Source organism: Diceros bicornis, chromosome 2 (genome assembly GCF_020826845.1).
Source record: "Diceros bicornis minor isolate mBicDic1 chromosome 2, mDicBic1.mat.cur, whole genome shotgun sequence".
Taxonomy (NCBI): Eukaryota; Metazoa; Chordata; class Mammalia; order Perissodactyla; family Rhinocerotidae; genus Diceros; species Diceros bicornis.
In genome coordinates, this window is record NC_080741.1 from 55,336,607 (window position 1) to 55,359,736 (window position 23,130).

The window sequence follows — 23,130 nt, forward strand, 5'->3', positions numbered from 1 at the left end:
CCCTGACTTGAGCACTTTCTGAAATGGTTTCAAGAGTTACATTGTCTTGGCTTCATCAAGAGAAATATTGTGAGCTTGTTCGTGTCATAGTTCTGAGGTTCCACCAAATTCCATTCCCCAAAGTTCTGATCACTTTCTTAACCTCTTCCATTTCTGTATGTTTCTCTCACTAGAAGTAAGATTCACTCTTGCTTTAGGGAGCTTTTCATAGACAAGCAAAGAATTGTATGATTCCACCCGAATTCCGAGGGAGAGAAGATCATCAAGATGTGGATACTGGGAGCCAGTTAAGCTAGGTCACATCACAGCAAAGTGACTCACTTCCAAATACCAGCCTCATGACAAGTGCTTTTCAAATTTTGTATCTCAAGAACACATGTGTAGTACACATTTTAGACATGCAAGTTCATACAGTAATAACTGTAGCAGGAACTCTGAAGAAATAGTGATCTTAACATCTTTTTTTTTTCGTTCCTGTTTTCATCTTATATTTCATACACTAAAATTCAAGTGTATGAATTTTAGAAACACGTCTCCAAACAGCTATCCGCACTGTGCTCAGCTTGTTCTATGTCAAGAGTTCTATGAGTACAGGTAACCTTGAGAATTCCTTACCTGAAAGATGAAATGTCTTAGTTGTATGCTTCACTGTAGATTTCGTTTTTAAGTGTTCTTATCTGATATGCTTACCTCAGCTTCTTGCCATGACGGATACATTTTCAATGATAATCTTAAATAATTGTGTAAAGGGATCTCTAATGCCTTGTTTTATTTATAATTTGTTCCAGCTGTAGGCATTCAGATGAAACTTGAATTTTTCCAAAGGAAGTTCTGGACTGCCAGCAGACAGGTAAGTTATAATCAGCATATTGAAGCATTAGCAACACTGTTATTATACAGGTGTTCACATTTGGGTACCCGGAGACTAAAAGTGCCAGATTTCCGATGAATGTTTGTAAAACGAACTGCTGGCTGCTCAGGTTACCTTTCATTTCACTGCAAAATAAAGGGCTGTCAGCATGCTAGACACCACACGCTGGGAACGCAGGGGGTTTACTCCTACAGACAGTTTTAATTGTAAGATCAAGGTAGTGACCTTCCAAAGGAGTTTTTCTTGTAAGTATTGGGGACTCTTGTGAATTTTCAAAGTGACTTTTTCTAATCTTGTGATGCCCCGTTATTTATTTGTGAATCTCTTTATGCACTTTTGAAGGCCTTTGCATAATTAGATTTGACTAAGCATGCATCTGCCTTCTTTGGCCCGAGGGCTTCTCTGCCTGGGAGAATCTGGGAACATTCTTTTCTTGCATTATACTCTCTGTACTAAGTAATCTCAGTGGTATTTATTCAGTAATTTGGCAGAAATGGCAACTGATACGTTGCCTCCATCTGCCCAATTCTAAATGTTGGAATGGTATATCGTTTCTTAAATGAAGATGCTTTAGAAAACCATAAACTAAGAACACAGAGAGGAGTGGGTATTTTTGTTTTTGTTTTTTTAAATTCATTGGAGATTAATCAACTTAAAATTAAATAATTACACAATTATATTTTTTGCTAGTCAAAGATTTGAGATCTTAAAAAGATATCAATATTGAATGACAACATAAATTAAAATGAAAAAGAGCCAGCCTCCCCCCAAGATTGTCTTTTATATTACTATTTGGAGTTGGTACTGATCCTAGAGAGAGCAGGCAAGACACACCTTGGAGCATTTCGTTTGGATGAAATTTGGTATTTGCGTAACAGGCAAGGACTTTGATGGCTTGTCCTCTAGCAGCAAAGTGGCAGCCATAGCAGACACTGGGATGTCCAAGTAACACGTTTCCCCTTGCTTTCCCCTCTCCCTCCACACAGTGTGCCTCTCTGGATGGCAAATGCTCCATCAGCTGCGATGATGAGGTAAGAGGGCCTCCTGGCCTTGTTTCTGCCCTGGCCAAGGGGAGGTGACAGAGGGTGCTCTCTCACAGAGGGGATGCTGCTAAAACAGAGCCAGGTCTGACAGATGGCTCTGGGCCAGCCTCCAAAAACTCAAGGACATTTGCTTTGTTTCTCTTTTCCCCCAAATCAGATCTTTTGTAAGAGCTGGAGAAATGTGCTTTAAATGCCCCATGGACAACACTATTGGAATTTTGGCATTTTATAAGAAATAATACAAATTACTGTCATTTGAAGCTCACATTACAATTCTCAAAGCTTTTTCCCTGTATGTTATCTCTTTCTATCCTCATAACAACCCAATGAAATAGGTAGGAATTATCGTCCTGTTTTGCAGATGAGAAAACTGAGGGTCAGAGAAATTAGATGACTTGCTTAATTCACGTAATAAATGAACTGAAAAACTAGGAGTTGAAAACTCAGAATCTTTCATTTTAGCATAGTGTTTCCCTCCTACAAATCCTTTTCCCTCCCTTCCTTCCTTTCTCTTTGTCTCTCTTTCTCTCTGGGAGGAGGAATTTGAATCCCACATATAACAACAGAAGAAAAAAATGTACCACTACCATTAGTGTGCCCATCAGACTTGTGTTTTACAGCATTCAATCCCGCATACCCTCTGCCCTGTGTTTTGGAGTGAGCAGTTGTGTAGTGGCCTGTTAACTTGGGCTTGGGTAGCCAGTCTCTCTCAGGGTTAGCTAAACATTAGTCAAAACATAAACTAGAACTTGTAAGTCGTCACATATTTATATTCCTTCTGGTTACCACAAAGTTTAAAGAAATCCCAACCAAACATTATTCCAACACAGAAAATATAGATTAGAATTAGATTTCAAAAAAGTAGGCAAATGAAAAACAAACAGAGAAATATAAAAGGGAGTCCAAGATGAAGTTAAAACACACAATGCTCACTCTCTGAAGGTCTGGCTACCAATTTAAAAATAAAATCATAATTATTATATGAGTCACTATCCAAAGAATAAAAGCCAGTCAATCAGCTTTTTAGCAGAAACTAACAACTTTTTCTGACCATCAGATCAAAACTAATTTTCCTTTAGGAAAGAGCACGCTGTGACATTTTATGATCAACACCAATTCAATAATTTTGGGGATGCTGTTCATAGGATAGTCAAATGGCCTCAAACCTCGCCTCTGTCTCTGAGACATTTATTGTCATTTTGGAGTGTTTGGCTCAATAACAACACGGCTCAAAAATAATATTGATTAATCAGTGTCACAAGGCCCTGCGTTAAGTCCTTTACTTGCACGGTAGGTATAATTATTAATCCTAATTTACAGTAAGAGAACTGAAGATAGTTCATTGGTTAGTTGGGTGACTGTATGTTTGTTGGCTGGTGGGATGGATGGTGGTTTGGAGAGGTGGTTCATTGGTTGATTGATTGGTTAGTTGGCTCATTGGGTGGGTGACTGGTTGGTTGATAAGTCGGTTACTAGTTGGTTAGTTGGATAGTAAATGGATAGTTGGTTAAACAATTTGATGAATAAAGCCAGAGGCAGTAATCTTCCTACAACCCCCACTCCGCCTCTGTGTACCCTCACATATACAAACAAGTGGAAATGACAACTAGAATAGTCATCAAATTCACAATTAAAATTAGCATATTTTTTTAAAGTGGAAATGAATCCCCACTTGGAGTTAGAAACATCCAATATATGTCTACTGTTCAATGACTGATTTTACAGGTGGTATAGCATGGTCGTTAAAAGTGCAGGCTATGGAGTTAGAATAGCTTCAAACTGTGACTCTGATAGTAATAAACTGTGCAACCTTGGGCAAGTTTTTAAACCTCTCTGTGCCTTAATTTCCTCAACTCTACAATGGGGATAGAAATATCCACCTCACAGAATAATGGTGAGGAATGAATGAGATGATATATGAAAAATACATGGCACAGCTCCTGGCAAATGGTAAGCACTCAATAACTGTTACCTATAAACTGAAAATGTCTGCAGACTTTTTCTTCCGTTAGAGTAGTGGTTCACCTGAATGTAAAGCCTCAGACAGCAATGGCTTATGCACTTGAAGTGACGGACAATTTCCCCTGGCACAGTAAGCACAAGGTACAATGCCTTCCTCGCTGCTAATGATCTCCTTTAGCAGCCACTGGGATAAACCCCCATTCAAATATCATTTACAGGTTCACAAACTTTGAAAATTAGGCATTGAATTTGCTCTGATTTCTGAACTTGATCTGATGCTCGAATGTCCTCATTTTGCGCTTTGAAACTGCCATCCATTTCCCATTTCGACTCTAAGTTTTGCTTCAGGCAACCAATTGACATAGTTTTAAATGGAAAAGCCAGCCCTGCCTTCCCACTGAGGCCCCTTTCCAACCTTTCAGCAGACTCTTTCCATGTGTCATTCTCCTTCCATAACTTTTAATTAAGCCTTTGAGACCATGTCCCTCCTCTCCCCCAACTGCCCTCAAGTGATCAGGTCCCCATTAAAAACAGCTGTGGGGGCTCATTAAGTTCACACGCTTCTGGCTTCTCCTCTGCACTGAAGACCTGGCCCAGCTTCCTCGGACTTATCAGATACACTTTGCCTTGGATCCACTCCAGCCCCTCAGTCTCCCCCATCAATGGACTCCCTGGGCTTTGGCTGGAGTGCCCTGGGCTGGTGGGTGGAGTTGGTATGGCCAGATGTCTTCTCATCTTGTAGAGCTATATCTTTGGTTGGCCCAGGCAGTGCCTGAGCCACGTGACCTGGAGGGCCTGGCTCTGAGCCTGACTAAAGACTTTTAAGGAGCTCCATTTCTCCCAGGGAGAGTGTTAACTTCAGAGTACAGAGACAGCACTTCATACATTCACTCATTCCTATAAGACATGTTTACTGAGCCCTTCCTATGTGCCTGGTCCCTCTGACCACTGGGGATTCAATGGGAAGCAGAGGCAGAAATGAGCCTTTGTCCTCCAGGAGCTAACTGGTTAGCAGGGGAGATAAGCATGTGTGATTATCAACTGTGAGGAATGCTGTGAATTAAACTAACACAAGGTGGTCAGGGAAGGCTTCTCTGAGGAGGTAACATTTAAGTCAACTGCAGATGGAGAAGGAGATGACATTGAAGACAATGCCCAGAGCATGAGAAGTGCTTTACAAGCAGAGATCACCACCTGCGTGCAATGTGCTGAGGTGGCAAAGGTGGAAACATGGAAACATGGTTGACATTCGGACAGAAGGGTAGAAGGAAGGCCAGGCCCACTCTGGTCTCAGTCTGACCCACAGGAACCATTGTCTCCTTACTCGTTTCATTCTCTTCTCCACTCACCTTTCCAATGGCCACCATCTCCTGATGAGGGCACCAGTATTTTGCAAAGACAGTGGGAGATGAGAAGGTTCTCCCCTACTGAGGCATTTGGAGGAGGTGAGGGCAGTGAGTGGATGAACGATTTCATCTTCAAATTCAGCTACTAACCTCTTTTGTTCCAAAGGAATGGAGATTAATAATCACGATTAGACTTTGTAAGGCCTTGTAGGCATTTCCCCTGGAATCTGAAAGACCTCCTTGAAGTATGACGGGCTGGGTGAAGGGCAAAATCCAACTTGCCAGGTGCTTCCATCTCCAGAACCACCCAGCCCAGCCGGTAGTGGATTTGAGGGTCGTTGGAATAGCCATTGAGGGCAAGAGCACAGGTGACTCCTACCAAGTACTTCTTTCCTAAGTTACCCCTTTGTAATAAATTTTTCAAAAGACAGTATTTTGATACGGTAGTTGATCTATGATGAAAAGATACATCAAGTGATGTGAAGTAAGGGTCAGTCTGTTCCACAGCTGAAATATTAGGGATCAGATTGTGAGACCTGGAGAGAAGGTGGTAAGGAGTGGCCCCTTTGCACGCCTGTGATGCGGAGACACAGGTCCCATTCTCAGATGTAAGAACCCAGCTCCCCTCTTCCCCCTTCCCTCTCTTTCTGTCTCTCTCTCTCATCACAAATGAAAACAACAGGCAATACAATACTGGCTTCTAAGTGAGTTGTTTCAAGTCATTGCTCAACCTGCAACAATCAAAACAGAAAAAAGCACCCCCCAAAACAAAGGCAAAACAAAAAGCAACAAAGCTCAGCCAACCTGCCTGCACAACCTCTTGCTATGAGCTATGGAACAGCCTCCCTTTCTGAGAAACTCTAAATTTGTAGCATTGGGATACTTATAACGATGACACGTAGTAGGTGACTGGTAAACGTCATTTGCTGAGTGGATGTCAGCACAGGTTCTTAGAGGACCTTCTATGCACTGTGCAGTTTACACTGTGCTCAGCACTTCCCACTCACCCTCCTACTTAATCTTCTCAACAACCCTACTTAATAGTTGTTCTATCTCCATCTTTCAGATAAGAAAACTGAGACTCAGAGTGTTAAAAGACTTTGCTCAAGGTCACGCTGGTAGCAAATGTCAGAGTCTCTGATTCTCAAGCTAGTATCTTAGCCTCAGGGCTAATACCACCTTCCAGTTAACACAGCTCGGTGACTGTTTCTCACTCCCACCGGCTTTCCTTACTATCTGTGACAGCCCAGTGCCCATGGCCTGGTTTTGGGCCCTCACCTCATGTATCTACCTGATCTGCCTCTGCAACCCAGAGTCAGATGTCTCTGAGCAATAATTAGTCATCAAATAGTTAAAGAAAGATGTGTTTTTTAAAAAAACAACTTCTTTCTGCCTCTCTCCTTCTCTGTCTTTATCTCTGCCTTTTTCAAACAACCTCATCCCTAGATGTTTTGTCAAAGGTGGCTGTGGAGTAGTCATTTACAATTGCTGTCAAAGCTTAGAGCTCCTGATTTCTCCAGGCCCTTCTGCCTGTCAGTCTACCCTTGGGACAGGGTGATGGGCAGACACCTACTGAGATGTTTGGCTTAATCTGGGGCAAAAGTATCACCGTGAGAAAAAACTGAGAAAATGTCTCCTCTATTTCCTTTTACTGGAGGGAGAGTATGGAGAAGGCAATTGAATATTATTTATTGTTAAAAAGACAGAGAAAACAATTGGTCAGACTGGAATCTGCCTAATTCTGTCCTGACTATTCCATAACCCTGTACTCTGCTCACCTAACTCCAGTGGGCTTACTCCACTCCACTGCACTTCCCAAAAACCATTTAATCCAAGTGGTGGTTGGCAGGGAGGTCTGTTTAGGAAGTCATCACGGTGACTAAATTTACCTAACGTAGCGGTATTGCCTATACTGGAAACTAAATGGCACCTTTCGGATGCAGTAGAATGTATTCAGTAGAATGTAGACCCACGTCTACATCAATGACACAGCATCCTTGCTTCTGACCTGTGATTTTCTCAGTGATTTGTAAATCACAGTGTTGGCAGTATCTGTTTCTCACTTAATAGATGGCCAAGTCTTTTTATAATCAGTGTAACCCTGAAATTCAAACAGACCCATAAAAGTACAGTATGGCATCTTCTCCGCCACCAAGTTCCTGTCACGGAACCCTAATTTAAGGGGGAAAAAGTGAATTAAAAAAGTGTTAAATGGAAGCATGGTCCAAGAAGAAATGCCAATTGGTACTCAGCATAGAAGAAACAAATGCTATTCCCCAGCCCTTACCCAAGAGATCATGCCCCTGTGCTGAAGCAAACTGTGGGGCACCTTTGGAGGAAGTGGGAGCTTAGGCACACAGTCCTCCAGGAGACTTGGCCAGCCCTCCTCCTGCTCCTCTTCCCATCACCAACTGGTAGGATATAGAATAATCTCACCAAATTGAGTGGATCATCAAGTGTATTTTTAGACTCTAGCCTATAATGGGTTTTTTTCCTTCCACAGATTGTTCCTTAGCAAGTGATGGGGATGTACAGAAAATCCTCCTAAGCTGTTTCTGGTTAAGTCTCTTGGTTTCAGATATTAGCTTAAGAATTGTGTGCTTGGGGGCCGGCCCTGTGGCGCAGCCGTTAATTGCGCATGCTCTGCTTCGGCAGCCCAGGGTTTGCAGGTTTGGATCCCAGGCGCACACCAACACACCGCTTGTCAGGCCATGCTGTGGTGGCGTCCCGTATAAAGTAGAGAAAGATAGGCACGAATGTTAGCCCAGGGCCAATCTTCCTCAGCAAAAGGAGTAGGATTGACATTGGATGTTAGCTCAGGGCTGATCTTCCTCACACACAAAAAAAGAATTGTATGCTTGAAAAGTTGAGGAACCTGCAATTGGGGTCAATACCACTTGACCAAACTGCCTCAAGACACCAGTCACTTTTGGTGGTTTTGCTTGTTTTCAGCCATAATAATAACACCTCAGGCACTTGGTGCATTGACTGGTCTGGCTGATTTTTCTGTCATTTGCTGTGTTGCCTTTGGTAACATGTGGCAGATGAGATCTATCCTTAGCTATACGTATGTCGAGGGATTGCCTTTTTCCAACAAGGAAAGCCTTCCATGAACAGGCATGACCCCGGGGCCCTAACTACGTTCCGTTGTCTTTGGGAAGGTAGAGGGGGTCGACCAGAGGAAGCTTTGGAGTCACATAGCGCTGGATTCATGTCCCGCGTGCTTCACTGTGTGACCTTGGGGAAGGTAGCATCTCTGGGCCTCAGTTTTCTCTGTCCAAGAAGATAATGCCTACTTGACAGTGTGACAACTAAGGATTGCATAAGTTGATGTCCTCCTGTAGCTGCCGTTCTTCTTCCTCCTCTTCTTCCTCTTCCTCTTCCTCTTCCTGCTCCTCCCCCCTCCTCCTCCCCCTTCCCCTTCTCCCTTCTCCTTCTTCTTCCTCATTATTATTATTATTATTATTAGAGAGGATCGCATGTTTTATGAAAAACTTCCTTGTGTGATAGTTTTTAACTAGCATTCTCCCAAGTTTGCCATCTTTCTATTTTTACATCTTGGGTTTCCAAGTTCTGAGTTGAAACAGCCTTCTGCCCTGCTCTAGAACTCTCCCTGCTGTTCTTTCCACATGGGAAGAGTGGGAGCAAGGGTGGATACCTGAGAGTGAGTCTCCTAATGGCCAGTCTCACCTCCATTCCACCCAGTGCTGGCCATTAGAAGGAACACAGAGGTCCTCATTTCCAAGAAATGAGAGCAGGAAAAGAACCAAACATTTACAGCAAATAATAAAGCATTTCATTGAAGCTTTGTCTCTAAAGTGGAAATTGTAAAAATATATTAATTTTAAAAATTTAGGTTATAATTGCAGTTGTAATCAAATTCTCCAAACAAGGAAACAAATTTAGTAGGGTTTGGGAGTAGGGAATATAATGTTTCTGATAAATTATGAAAATCACAATATAGAATCCTTCACCTTACCTTTGATTTTCTCAGAATGAAAGGGAAGTCAAATATAGTAGTTTGATCAATGTTCCTGGGAGCATCTCTTAGTTCCTTGCTTTTGAAATCATTCTCATTGGAAGCATCTTTCATGTTATCTGTGGTGATTTTTTTTCTTCGTGTGTTACCTCTGACAGATCCTAATGTGCGAATGGCTTCCTGTGTGATTAGAGCTGATCTCCAACATCACTTTCATGAACTTCATGAAATCTTGCCTCTTTCTCAAGATTTTCAGTGACTTTATAATCGGTTAGCCTTGTACCTGCCCTGTATTGTCCAATATTTACAACATTAGATGAACAGAGAGATATGAGCAAATATGTAGGTGTAATAGCAAGACTGCTAATTGGCTAGGCATGTTTCACTGGGAGTTAATTTTATAGTTAAGGATGGAGGTGCGTTATGATGATTTTTGATTCTCTATGCAACTGTGAGGATATGGATAGCAATATCCAAATATGGAGGCCACTTCTCTATCGACATGTGTTTATTGATTGGAGGTTAACCTCCCTTTGCTTCAGTGTCTATATTTGCAAAATGAGGATCACGACATTCATATAAAGAAGGATATGGATTTGTCTAATATGAGCCAATGTAGACTGGGTTATAACTCATTGGAGTACTAGTGTGAGCTAAAAAAAACATTGCTGTCCAAAAGAACTTTCTACAGTGATGGAAATGTCCAAAAGTATAATCACTGCACAGGTAGGGCAGAGCACTCGAGATGTGACTAGTGCAACCAAGGAACTGGATTTTCAATTTTATTTAATTTTAACTAACTTAAAAATTAAATTTAGGGCCAGCCCCAGTGGCCTAGTGGTTAAGTTCGGTGTGGTCTGCTTCGGCAGCCCGGGTTAGGTTCCTGGGCACAGACCTACACCACTTGTCTGTCAGTGGCCATGCTGTGGCAGCAACTCACATACAAAAAGAGGAAGATTGGCAATGGGTGTTAGCTCAGGGCAAATCTTCCTCAGCAAAAAAAATAAATAAATTTAAATCTGCATGTAGCTGGTGGCTGCCATATTAGACAGCACAACTCTATTAGATGGCTTCCATAATGCTGTCTCCTAAAAATAGAGAAAGCTTGTCAAGATTCCTACCAGGGCCAATGTAGTGTCGATGCAGCTAAGAGCTTCTTCACATAGCAAGATTGGGACCAGGTTACCCAAGTCATTCATCTGGCCCCTTTTGATAACTGAGAGAAACTATATTGCTCACCAAAGCAGCCAACTCTTTTATGAAAGGTGCTAGCAGGGCTTTTAATTTTCTAATAATTCTCCACCGCTGCCTAGTAATAAAGGGTGAATCTTTCTGACCAACTCACTGCTGTACTTTTGTGCCTGACTAAAACCAACTCCGTGGACAGGTAAATGTCCCAGAAAATGCCAGCCCTGCGGTGGCCTGGAGCTAGGGGGATTTTAGCTCAGGGTAAAGATATGTTACAAATTAAATGTTGCAGTCAGTATGTAAAGCTGCAATAAATAGAAACTGAGTTACATCAAGGATGGAATTAAATCTTAAGTTTAAACTCCACAGCACTGTAATTAAAACTTAGCCTGTAGCAAATCATTCACTTGAGATTAAAGTAGTGTGGGGGAAGCTGAGGTTTGGGCTTACCTTGCTTTCTACAATTTATAAGTCTGAGCTACCAAAAGCTAACAGCCCTGCCCCCAAATCCAGCTCCCAATTAAAAACACAGTTTGAAAACCTTTAGGAGGCCTGAGGGGCCCCTTTAACAGAAGTCTGCCCCTTCCCCCCTGCCTAAGTCTATGAACAAATTAAAAAATATTACCTGGTCCCCTGATGGTCTTCTGAGCTGACACGGTGTTTTCATTAATACATCATTAGAGTAATGACATTGTGCTGGCGTTTTGCTTTCAAAACAGCCTGCTCTTCAACTGCTATGAATACAGGCTTAGGGGCCTCTGAACACTTTGTTCCTGGGAAAAATTATTCGAGTCTATAACGAAAAAAAGAAAAACAAACTGTAATTAATAATTTTTTAATGTATCTTCTTTTTATCCTAATTTGGGTTGTTCAAGGTTTGCTTGGTATTTTATTTTTGTTTGTGAGTTTTGCAAAGTAAACACTGGGGTTAGCTTAACCATGGCCTTAACAAGTAGAGCCAGCAGGCATTTCCAATTCCCCCAAAACAACCTAAAATAGGTTTCTCTCAGGTTGGAAGTACGTCATTTCGCGTAAAAACAGTCTGAGGATCCAAAGTTGAAACTGCGGTATTTTTATTTTCTAGACTGTGAACTGTTACCTCATAGACAATAATGGATTTATTCTGGTATCTGAAGACTACACACAGGTGAGTGAGAAATTTCTACCAACTCAAAGTAAGGAGCTCAGATGGTGTTTGTGTCAGGGGGAACAAATTATGGTGTTGAAACTTGGAGACAATGATCTATATTTAAGAGGTAATAACAGGACATTATAAAACCTTATTTCCATCCCTCTAAGAACGTCACAGCCTACTTCTCAGCAGGCCCCAAAGAGTTTTTACCTCCCAGTGGGGGGGTGGGGGCAGGCAGCAAAGGCCAGGGTCTGCTCTCTCCCTCATAAAATGTTCAATTTATACAACTCTTTGCCTCAAGCATGGAGGTGCCTTAAAGAGTTTGGACAATTTTAAGGAAGTTTCCTCCTTTTGATATTTTGATATTTCATCTTTATATATAATTTACATATACACACAGCACAGATATATATCTATATAATATACAAATATTCCTGCATAATTATTCTTTATGGCTTTCTTTCTGGTTTTTGCTTTTTAAAAATCAGTTATCTGAGTTCAAGGATTAGCTTGGGCTCTCAATACTGAAGGACAAAGATCCAGAGATAGATGAAGAATGTTCTTCATTTGATTGAGCTGTGTGCAGTGTGGGAGCAGGAGGAAACGAAATGGAAAGAAACCAAACTGAGCATAGAAAGCTCCACTGTATTGGGAAATCAAAATGAGTTAAAATCAATAGCATTGTAATAGAGAAACGGAGATCTCTCTTTTTTTTTTTTTTAAAGAATGCTTACTTTTATTTATTTATTTTTTAAGATTTTATTTATTTATTTTATTTCCCCCCAAAGCCCCAGTATATAGTTGTATGTCATAGCTGCACATCCTTCTAGTTGCTGTATGTGGGACGCAGCCTCAGCATGGCCGGAGAAGTGATGCCTCGGTGCACGCCCAGGATCTGAACCCAGGCCGCCAGCAGCGGAGCGCGCACACTTAACTGCTAAGCCACGGGGCCGGCCCCGGAGATCTCTTTAAAACTTTGTGCATTAAAACTAAAAAAAATTTAAAATTAAAACTTTGCATTAAAACAAAAAATTTCTGAAATTAGAAATTATTTAGCATATTTAAAAAGGTAAAATACAGACAAGTTTAGCAGTATGGTGTAATAAACTAACACCGGAGGCAGAGGCAGATGGTTTCTGGTGTGAGCTGTCTGTCTTGAGCAGTTTTGGGATCTTGGGCACACCACTCAACCTGCCTGGGCCTCCTGGCTGGCTCTGTAAAAGGAGGATGGCTGACTACATACGGCTTCTTCTAACTCTATTATTTAAAGATACTAGCATTTTATAATGAAGTCCCATTTAAATCTTTTAAAATTCTTTAGTAGTCAACTGTACAATAGGCCTGTTAATGCCTAATAAATTAGTTAATTGTCCAAGTGTGCCTCCTTAGGGTCTGAGCTTAATGGCTTGGTAATTTATAAATGCTGCCTCCAGGTAACGTGTGGAATTGTGCTTCAGTTTCCCCTCTTATCCATGAGAATGTATTGGGATTTTAAATGCACCTTTGATGGGTAAAAAATTACACTACTGAGACTCAAACTGCCCACACCCCATCACCTCAAACACTGAACATCACTGGATATTGGACAGTTGAAGGACATTAGATAGGAAGAATGAGCCCATGAAACAAAGCCAGTCTCTTGGGAGTAGGAAAGTCCATAGGCCTATGGTAATATGCCCATTGGCTGGGAGGAGAAACACCAAGACACATTCAAGAATTGATGGAGCAAGAACCCAAATTAATCACCTGTGAGGAGGAACTCTGTCCTCCTGCCGTAATCGTGCAGGGCTGAGATAGGAACCTGACGCTGGGGCGGGAAGGGTGTGGTGGATGTCTTCCAGTGGTGAGAACTGGACTAGCCAACAAAATGAACCAGTCCGACAAAGCCGTGGCCGCTACCTGTGGGTTTTGTTCCCTGCTGTATGTCTGGGTGGAGGAGGCCTGCAGCATTACCCAGGGAACCTGCTGGTCTGCTTTGCCTGGGCTTGTTGGATGCTGTCTGGTTTCCTGTGCCCCAATTAGGATAATTCTTCTTCGTCTCACAACCAATTCCATTGACACTGGCATATTAACACACATGAAATACAAATGTCTTTCTTGCTCCTAGCGGCCTCACACACCCGCAGAGTTTTCCCAGAGTTCCAAGTGTCCCTGGAGCGAAAAGGCAATGCTTGATATTGTCGGGGAAATATTGTTTCCTTCTTCTTCCTCCTCTCTTTCTTGACTTTTTGGCAAAGTCTATTCATGCATTTCTGCCTGAAAACAGCCAGGAGCGTGCTTGAGGCCGCTTGGTTGTAATGAAATCAGGATTTAGTTAATACAAAGCCTATGGAATTTATGTAATTTGGGCTCTGAGTGTAATGCCCTCCACCCACCCACACAAAAGTTATAAATCCTCAAAGCACCCACAGTTGAGATGGAGATTCTCTACTGGTCTACACTGGCTCATTCCAGGGTATTGGCAGTGGGAGGCTGTTGCCCTGAGTTCTGTTCTGCTGTGCTACGTACACCCTACCCCATGGGACACTGATGATGGTGGCCCCAGCAGTCTGAGGGATGCAAGAGGATGTTAATCCTTCATTCCACCATTCAGAGTTTGCAAGTCTCGTCCAGAACCAAGAACTAGACTTGCAAAAGCATCGTCCTGGTGGTAGGGAAGGACTGCTAGGCCTCAAAAACCCTGAAGACAGCCCCAGAGAAGGGGTATGCCGTTAGAATTCTGATGGCTGTGCTGTCTCCTCGAGGGGCTGGGTGGCCTTATTCTTTGTCAACACGTTAACTGCCTATGGACAAAATGAGGGTGTTCCTCAGAAAGTGATTTTGAGAAAGGTAGGAAATTTATAGGGCCGATGAAGAGGACTGCTATATTTCCCTAAACAGGTCATCCAGGAATTATAAACAATTCTTTTTATTACTGCTTAGGAAGCCCTTTCACAGCCTGTTTCTGTCTGTATGAAATAGTGTTTTAATCACAAGAGATTGCATGCAGATTAATGCCTACTCCATTCAAGGGTAATGGGATGGATGTGTGTGCGTGCGTGCACGCGTGCGTGTGTGCACAAGTGTGCATGTGTGTTTTAATTCCAGCACTCAGCACATGTTATGCAATGCCACCACCCACCACCCCTGCCGTGTATTGTGGAACATTCACATCTGCTTACCAGTTTGCTCTGTAATCCTATAACTTCTCATGACTATTAAGACCTTTTCCACTTTTATGTAACAGTAGCCCTGAAAACCTGCCTTTTGCTCCTGTCAGCTCCAGGACACAGACTGTGTCCATTTTTACTTCTTCTCTGGTGTTTGGGCACATTATTTATCTACACTTCCTCATGGGTCTTCTTTGCTTCCCTGCAGACTGGAGACTTTTTTGGTGAGGTGGAGGGAGCTGTGATGAACAAATTGTTAACAATGGGCTCCTTTAAAAGGTAAGGATTTTTATGGTCCCCTGCACCCCCCGAAAAAGTTTGCCTAAATAAAATAAAACAAACCAAGGTCAAATAAAGCAAGCCCAGACTTGACCCCATGGCTGGTTCGTACTTGTGTTCATGCTCCAGATGATCTCGCTGAAATTCGATGCCTCTTGCATGAGTGTTAAGGGTCTTAGAAACTCAGCTCACAATGAGTTTCCTGTTCACCCAACATAGAGTTTATTGGAGGCCAATATTGAAGTCGGAGCCTGCACTGGGACACAATTATATCAGTCTCAAGCAAGTGGTTGCAAAGAACTAGAAACATTTTCACTGGGTCAGAAAGGAGGAGTGTATTTTGTCTCACGTTGACAAACTGGGGAAGCTTGCTAGAAATCTGGAACTCAGGGATGGAAAGTGATGTTTAGAGACTTGTTGATATAATTTTAGAAAATCAAGTGAAAGTCTCAAAACCTGCTCCCAGAGGGAGGTAAGTTTAAATCTGTTACTAGAAGAAAACCGAGATGACCCCAAATCCCTGTGGTGGCAGGTACTACTCGCCTGACTCGTGAGAGCTCTCATTGACCCTAAGTGGAGCTTGTGTAGGACAGCTTCCCCTCGGACCTCTGTCCCTCATGAGCAGACCAGCCGTGCTCTTGGGAACACCAAAGCCTATGGGAAGAGCCATCACCCCAGGAGATCAGGATGCCAGTAATGACTCCCCGGGTCATTACTGTTTCCCGTCTATTGGCCTCCCAGAAAGAATGGTGGCTTTTGAAGTGGTGCTTTAATGTGCATATTTGATGCTATTAAATATATAATAGCAGGAAATACAAGGAGGGACCTTAGCTGGCCTGTGAGAACCATTGCACATTGGCTGCCAGTGGGAAAGGCAGTCCCCCAGTTTATTACTCCCCTGAAGCTGAATGGCCAGGAAGTGTTAGCTCAGAAATCGGACTTTTATGCCAGTCAACAAGACCAACTGAGTGCTGTGCTGAAAGCAGGGAATTCAGAAATGATGACCCAATTTTTGAGATTCCATAGCTTGTTTGTCCCAGAAGGAGAGAAAAAAAAAACGATATAAAAAATTGGCCTAACTCCAGCACCCCTGCAATCTCTGACACGCTTGCTCTCAGGCTTGCCTGCAGCAGTGTTCACGTCTGCTCCATTCCCTCTTTAAAACTCAAGTACAGATTTTTTTGTTTCCTTTTTGCCTGGAATCATTGTGCCCATGCTTGAAAACTCTGCTTGGAGCTGCGCTTGGGTTGCTATGGAGTTTTCCATGACTTCTTCAAGCATCCCAGGGCAGCTTCTGGATTCTGTGCCACCCAGGGCAACACTGGTTTTCCGTATCTTTATGTGGATGTGTACATTTGTATCTTGTTAGCTTGTTTTCAACTTGGTGGGGGTGGAGACAAAAAGAAGAATCACACACGTGTTTCTCATTTGAAAGCATATTTTTCAACTTCTTTAACAAAATCACTTTTTTACCTTTTCCCTCTTGGATATTCCTTTCAAACAGTTTGGTGGGAGAAAGAGAAAGGTTGTAGTGAAATTTTAAGTTCCTAGTCTTCTCCTTAATGTGAGTGAAGTATGGTTGGCATGAATCTAGAACTTTCTTTTACTACAAGAGTAGCTAACATATTTGAGAAAAAGGAAGTACTGGGGATTTTACTTAATTTTAACAGCAACTGCTGTCATCTGGAGTCAGTTGACAAACCTCCGGGGCCTCTTTGAAAGGCCCCTTCACTGGGGCCAGGAGAGCAGTGAGAGTTTGGGTTTTGGAATCAGATGGACTGGGTTCAAATTCAGACTCTAATGTTTACTAACTGCGTGACTTTGAATAAGTCAAGTTTCCTCTCCAAGCTTTGATTCCTTATGTAGAAAATGAAGATGATAATAATAATTACTTTCAAGAGTTTCTGTCAGAGTTAATGAGATAATAATAAGCATTGAGTTCTTACACAGTGCCTGGCGTGTATTAAGGGCTCAATAATTGCTGGCTGCTGCTGTGAGTTTTGTTGTCGTGGATCTTTGCTCAGTCTTGGCTTTGCTTTCTGCTTGGCATCAGGTAATGCTTCTTCTACGTTCACAGAGCTCACAATAGGCTTCCCACAAAACCTGGCAATGAGGTTTCCAGTATTGGGGTACTGCAGCCCTCCTTGAGACCAGATGTTCACACTCTTGCCCTTTCCTCCATGCAGTGATTACTCAGAGCATAAGGCTGACAGTCTTTTCCTTCAGAGAAGATCTGGATTTCAGAAGCAGTGAAAGTAACTAACTGACAGTGCTCCCAGACAGAAGTCATGCACCATGTTAAACTGTACTCCACCCCCAAACACAGGATACGTGGAGGCTGAGTTGCTTTGGTGACATGGTTGAGCCCAGGTCAAGCTCAGGGTGCTCTCCTCTCAGCATCTTGGACAGTGTGGGCTTGCACAATGTTTCTTGATTTGATCTGCTTATACCCAGTGCTAAAGAAATGAGTTTCATACACAAGAGCCCTACAAACTATCTTCTCCAGAAAGACAGAGGTCAAAGAGAAGAACACCATCTCCCTTTATCAGCCTCCCTTTTGTCCCTCTCTCCTGGTCCATATTTGCTGCCTCTCTAAAGTAAGACAATGCTTGCCTATGTGGCAGTAGACTCTTCCCTTGATTGTTTGACCACTTACCTGGTGACCTGAAGGCCGTTCTACGTAGCAAGGCCATCAGAGGGAAAGAACATCCACTTTTGCATCTGCAGTGCCGTGTAGAAGGGAAGCCAGCGACTCGTGGGAACGAATTACCAACTTGCGAGAGCTTTGAGAGAGTTCTGCAGCAGTGTGTGCAAATGATCTAACGGGCAAAATGGTCACTCTTGGTCTCTTTGGCTGAGTCTTTGACTTGACTCTGTCCATCCATCTTACGTATAACGTAGTATCCAGGGGCCAAATAACATACCAATAGCTTCAGGAGTGTGAAAATGACCACAATGGCTACCTTCCCTGAGCACCTACCACGTGCCAGGCCTGGGTTGCACCTGACAGATCTTTCGTCTTGCAGTCCTTTCCGGCAACTCTGTGAGACAAGTATAAACAGGACCAGCTGCATGATTTACAGGGCCCAGTGCAAAATGAAAATGTGGGGCCCCTTATTCAAACAGTATTAAGATTTCAAGACAGTGACAGCAGAGCGTTAAACCAAGCATGGGCTTGGCTTCTGTGCAGGGTTCTAGACAATTACACAGGCCACATGCCCATGAAGCCAGCTGTAGATATAAATATATCCATTTTATAGATGGAAATAATGAGGCTTGGAAAGGTTATAAACTTGCTCTAAGTCTCTGTGTAACAGAACTGGGTTCAAACATCCTTCAGTCTGAGCACAAAGAGAATTTTCTAGCTTCGGCCCTTTACCTGGTTCTATGCACAATAGCACTGTGTAGTGCCTGGAGCTTCCTTCAGTTTTGTTTGAGAAGTGAAGGATAGCTGAGGAAGATGTTGGCTCAGCAGTGTCTTACCTGGGCAAGCAGAACTTTCAGGTTGGGAGGCAGCTGAGTGATAAGATCCCACAGATTTCTTTTAGCTGAAGTTGATCAATTGTTAAACCAAGCCATGTTCCCAGGCTTCATGTGTTTTCTCATAAAATACCATATGCCTAGCCCTGGTGGTCTAGTGGATAAGACTCAGCACTCTCACTGCCATGGCCCAGGTTTGTTTCCTAGTCAGGGAACCACACCACCCATCTGTCGGTTGTCATACTGTGGTGGTTGCGTGTTGCTGTGATGCTGAAAGCTATGCCACTGGTATTTCAAATACCAGCAGGGTCACCCACGGTAGACAGATTTCAGTGGAGCTTCCAGACTAAGATAGACTAGGAAGAAGGACCTGGTCACCCATTTCTGAAAAAAAATTGGCCATGAAAACCCTATGAATATAGCGGACCATTGTCTGATATAGCTCTGGAAGGTGAGAAGATGGCACAACAAGACCAAACAGGGTTCCACTCTGTTGTGCACAGGGTCATTAGGAGTCAGAATCAACTCAACGGCACTAACAACAAGATCCGTATGCCTGGTCAGCTTTTTGTGTTTCAGAGAACTTCAAATACTTCTTCACTCTTATTAAGGAAAGTGGACTCTCTTGAGTAGTGACTCATTGAGGAGTTTTCATTTTAGCTGTTTTCTTTTCACTCATGTTCATGTCTAGTAGGAGCCTCGCATTCATATTTCTCAAAATCCACACTCTAGGGTTCTCTGTGCTGTCATTGGCAGTGCCATTGCCCCCTTACAACTACTAAGAGAAAATCTGGTTTCCAAACATTTTTATTAGAATTCATTTATTTCCCCACTTCTTCCTGCCCCCTGTGACACAAATTCAATGTCAAATATCCAGGGAAAAGTGAAAAAAATATATGTACAGACATAGGCGAGTGTTCAGGGTTCCTGATAGGGCCTGTTTAGTACACTGGACCTAAACTAAGGCGACTTCAGGTGGAGCACAGAATCGCCACCATGTGGCCTTGGACAGATTCCTCAGTCTCGTCAAGCCTCACTTTCTTAGTCATCAAAATAGGGACCTCAGGGGATTTTGTGAGAATCAACTAAAATAGGATATGTGAAAATGCCTTGCAGATTGCAAAGCTGTTGCAAACGGGAGGTAAGATTAGCTTGTGAGTAAGAGCTCTGAATGTCTGAGATCTGTTTTTTCATTTTCTTCTTTTTTAAAAAGAAAAAAATCACTAATGACACTCAAAAGGTGGTTACTGTAGAGCAGTTACCTCCAGAGCACAGCACCGGGGGTGGACGTATGGGCCTGGACTCTACCACCATCCCCCTGGCGAGCTTTTCATTCACACCTATGCTGGGACTGCACCCCAAGAGGTTTATATTAAATTCTTCTGGGGATGGAGCCCAGGCATTCAGGCTTTTTAAAAGCATCTGTGTGATTCTCATGTGCAGCCGGGGTCAAGAAATACTAAGTTAATCATACTTGGGTACCAGACTATATGCTGCCCACTTCAGAGATGCTTGACCTTTAGCAACTCTAACTCACTAAATTTCAGTCTTCTCTGTAGCAAAATAGAACTGAAAGAATTATTCATATACCTGCAAGTGAGGGTTAAATGGACTAATGCATGCTTTTACCAAATATCCTTGTGGTTTCTGCCAAGGGCGCTTCCCTTGTTCTTTGTGTCTCTAATGAAGCTTGAGGAAGGAAAGACCAATTGGGCACATGTGGCCTTTGGCTTGCAGAGAAACGGACTGCTTGCTAATAATTTGTTTTTCTTTGGGAGCTGCTGATAGTTCCTCTCTCTCTCGGCTGTGTCTTTTCTGTGTTGTTGTTTTGTTTGTTTTATGTGCTTAGTGCAACATGCCTGAGCCTTGACTCCTCCAAGACCATTCATATTTTCCCTGTGGGGTCTGGGGAATGTCCTCCTCACCTCGCCCCACACACATTCATTAACATAGTTGACTTGTGTATAATTCCCTGTGGCAGCTAGGATTGAAGACTTGGACCATTTCTACCCCTGTCTCTGCATGATGGAACTGCACTGCCTGGATGGCAGGTGACTGGAGCTTTCTCTGTCCTTGGTAATCACACTCCATTTCAGCGAATGCCCTGGCCTCGGAGTCTAGCGAGTGTTAAAGGAGAGGTCTGTTATGTTTGGATGTCTACTCTCCTCTAATGCCGCTGCCCCTCAGATGTCTAATACTCAGCAACTCGGGTAATGAATGTAGTGGTTTCTTGGCTTCCTGTTGACCTGACCATGTCCACAGGAGTGTGCTTTGTCAGAGGTGGCGTTGAAGGGAACAAGAAGACAGATTGGCTTGGACAAGTGTGTTTCTGGGCCAAACTTTCTGGAATGCAGAGACATGGAGATTCCAAAGGACCACTCTTTAAAATCCTAAAGCTGCTGCTTGAGGATCCCCAGTTACAACAATAACAGTAGCTGCCCTCATCTTCGTCATGATAGCACGTGTCTCATTTATGGAATGCCAACTACAGGCAAGGCGTTATTCTAAGCAGTTTACATGTATTACCTTAATTAATCCTCACAACAACTCCATGAAGTAACTACTCTCATTATTTCCATTTGACAGAAAAGGGAGTGGAAGTGGAGGCTCCAAGCATTTTAGTAACTTGTCCAAATTCACCCACGGTAGTGAGTGGGGGAGATGGAATTTGGACTCATGTCTCTTGGATTCCAGGTTCCCGACTATGTTTTCTTAATCACCACTCCTTTTCCTAAAGTTGGAGCAGACTAAAGTGTTTTCTGCAGATATTTGTTCACATTCATGCTTGTTTTGCTTCAAGAGATAGTGAAAGTCTTTCAATCAAACTTGTGTCCAGTGTAAGAGTTAGGAGTTGGTTCCACTAGAAATAATAGGAAATTCCAAAATAACAAAGAGTTAAAGAACATAGGAGTCTTTTTCTATGTGAAGCAAGTCTGAAAATACTAATTTGGGGGCCTCATGTTGTCATCGTGGACCCATGACCATATATTCTTTTCTCTACCTTCCTCCAAGTTGGCTTTTAAACTCAAGGTTACTTCATGGTCCAGGATATCTCCTGAGCTCCAGCCATCGCATCTGTAATCCAGGCTGGCAGAAGGAGGATTCTGGGAGGTCCAAAAGGCCAAGTAAAATTTCTGTATTAAAATTTATTTATTTATTAAATACTCCCAGAAAACACTTCTACTCCTATATGGCCTATTCTACTTAATCACATGGCCCTGCCTAGCTACAAAGGAACCTGGGAAATGTGCATATCAAAAAGTCAGGGTTCTGCTCAGCAGAAGAGAAGAATGGATATTGGGATACTATGATAGTCTCTGCCACATCCAGCATGCCCCAGTTTGCTTGAGACCATACAAGTCCTCTAAATATTGAATCTGGCTTCCTGTGATATACGCTTTGAAAATCTTCCAGAGATGAGGCTGTGTTCACCACTCCTAGTTTCCCCCACACCCCATGTGCCCAGAGCAGTCCTGAAAACAAATGGTCATAGCCACCATCTAGCTCATCTCTTCATGATGCCTGAGCCCAGACAATGAAAGCAGGAGCACTCGCTAACACCTGCTGGATTTGACTAATAGTAATAATGACACCAGCAACCCCAGCACTCCTCGGTCCTGACGTCCTGAGCTCAGTTACGTGCACCGCAGGCGTTATCGTGGTGCCGTTGCCGTGAAATGTTGACGTGGCTTCATGAACTCGGCAGAGCCCAAGGAAATTCCCCCAGCATCCAAGTTTCTTGCCTCAAATGGATTTTGCATTAACTCATTCTCCAAGCAGAATTCAGCTGTTTCCCTCTATTTCTTACTCAAAAACACACAAAAAAAATTTAATATGTTCTATGTGGGGTTAATCATGATTGAATTTTTCCCTTCAGTTTAATGAGTAAAGCTAATTTTCATAGAAGGGGCAAGTGAATGGGCAGTTAAGCTGCCAGCTAGGTGCACTTACTGGGCTCCCATGCATGTTATCCTTTTGCCTCAGGATCAGAGCAGATGTGACTGGGAGAACAATATTCTGCTAGGAGTGGGGACATGGGCGAGTCTGATGCTGGAACCTTCTTGGGCTCTCCAGGATCACATTATTTCAGAGGACTCTCGCTTCTTGGCTACTGGGCACTCACTTCTTTATCAAATCACAGCTGCCCTCCAGGATGCCTAGAAATTCTGTTCATCCTTGAGGTTTGCAGATGACACCCCTCTAGCTGGTGAGTGAAGGAAGCCCCGTGTATTAGTCTGCTCAGGTTGCCATAACACAATACCCAGACTGAGTGGCTTAAACAGAAATTCATTTTCTCACAGTTCTGGAGGCTGGAAGTCTAAGATCAAGGTATTGGCAGGTTTGGTTTCTTCTGTGGTCTCTCTCCTTGACTTGCAGATGGCTGCCTTCTTGCTGTGGCCTCGTATGACCTCTCCTTCGTGCCTGTACATCCCTGGTGTCTCTTTTTGTGTCCAAATTTCCTCTTCTTATAAGGACTCCCTCCAGTCATATTGGATTATAGCCCACCCTAAGGGCCTCATTTTAATCACCTCTTTAAAGGCCCTATCTCCAAATACGGTCACATTCTGAGGTACTGGGGGTTAGAACTTCAGCATATGAATTTTGAGGGACACAATTCAGCCCATAACACACCCCTAAATATGTCCAGTCTCGTACTGGGCCTTGGGAGGATATGCTGGCTTCTGAGTCCCAGTTCCTGCC

General features: G+C 43.0%; 1 protein-coding gene across 1 annotated transcript in view; it reads left to right on the forward strand.

Moving 5' to 3' along the window:
• Window positions 1–23,130, forward strand: part of CACNA2D3 (calcium voltage-gated channel auxiliary subunit alpha2delta 3) — an 853,260-nt gene that overhangs the window by 768,541 nt on the left and 61,589 nt on the right. The window contains exons 27-30 of the mRNA XM_058561298.1: window positions 789–850; window positions 1,858–1,902; window positions 11,474–11,536; window positions 14,879–14,949. Coding sequence (XP_058417281.1) covers window positions 789–850; window positions 1,858–1,902; window positions 11,474–11,536; window positions 14,879–14,949 — 241 coding nt within the window. The remainder of the gene's footprint in view (window positions 1–788; window positions 851–1,857; window positions 1,903–11,473; window positions 11,537–14,878; window positions 14,950–23,130) is intronic.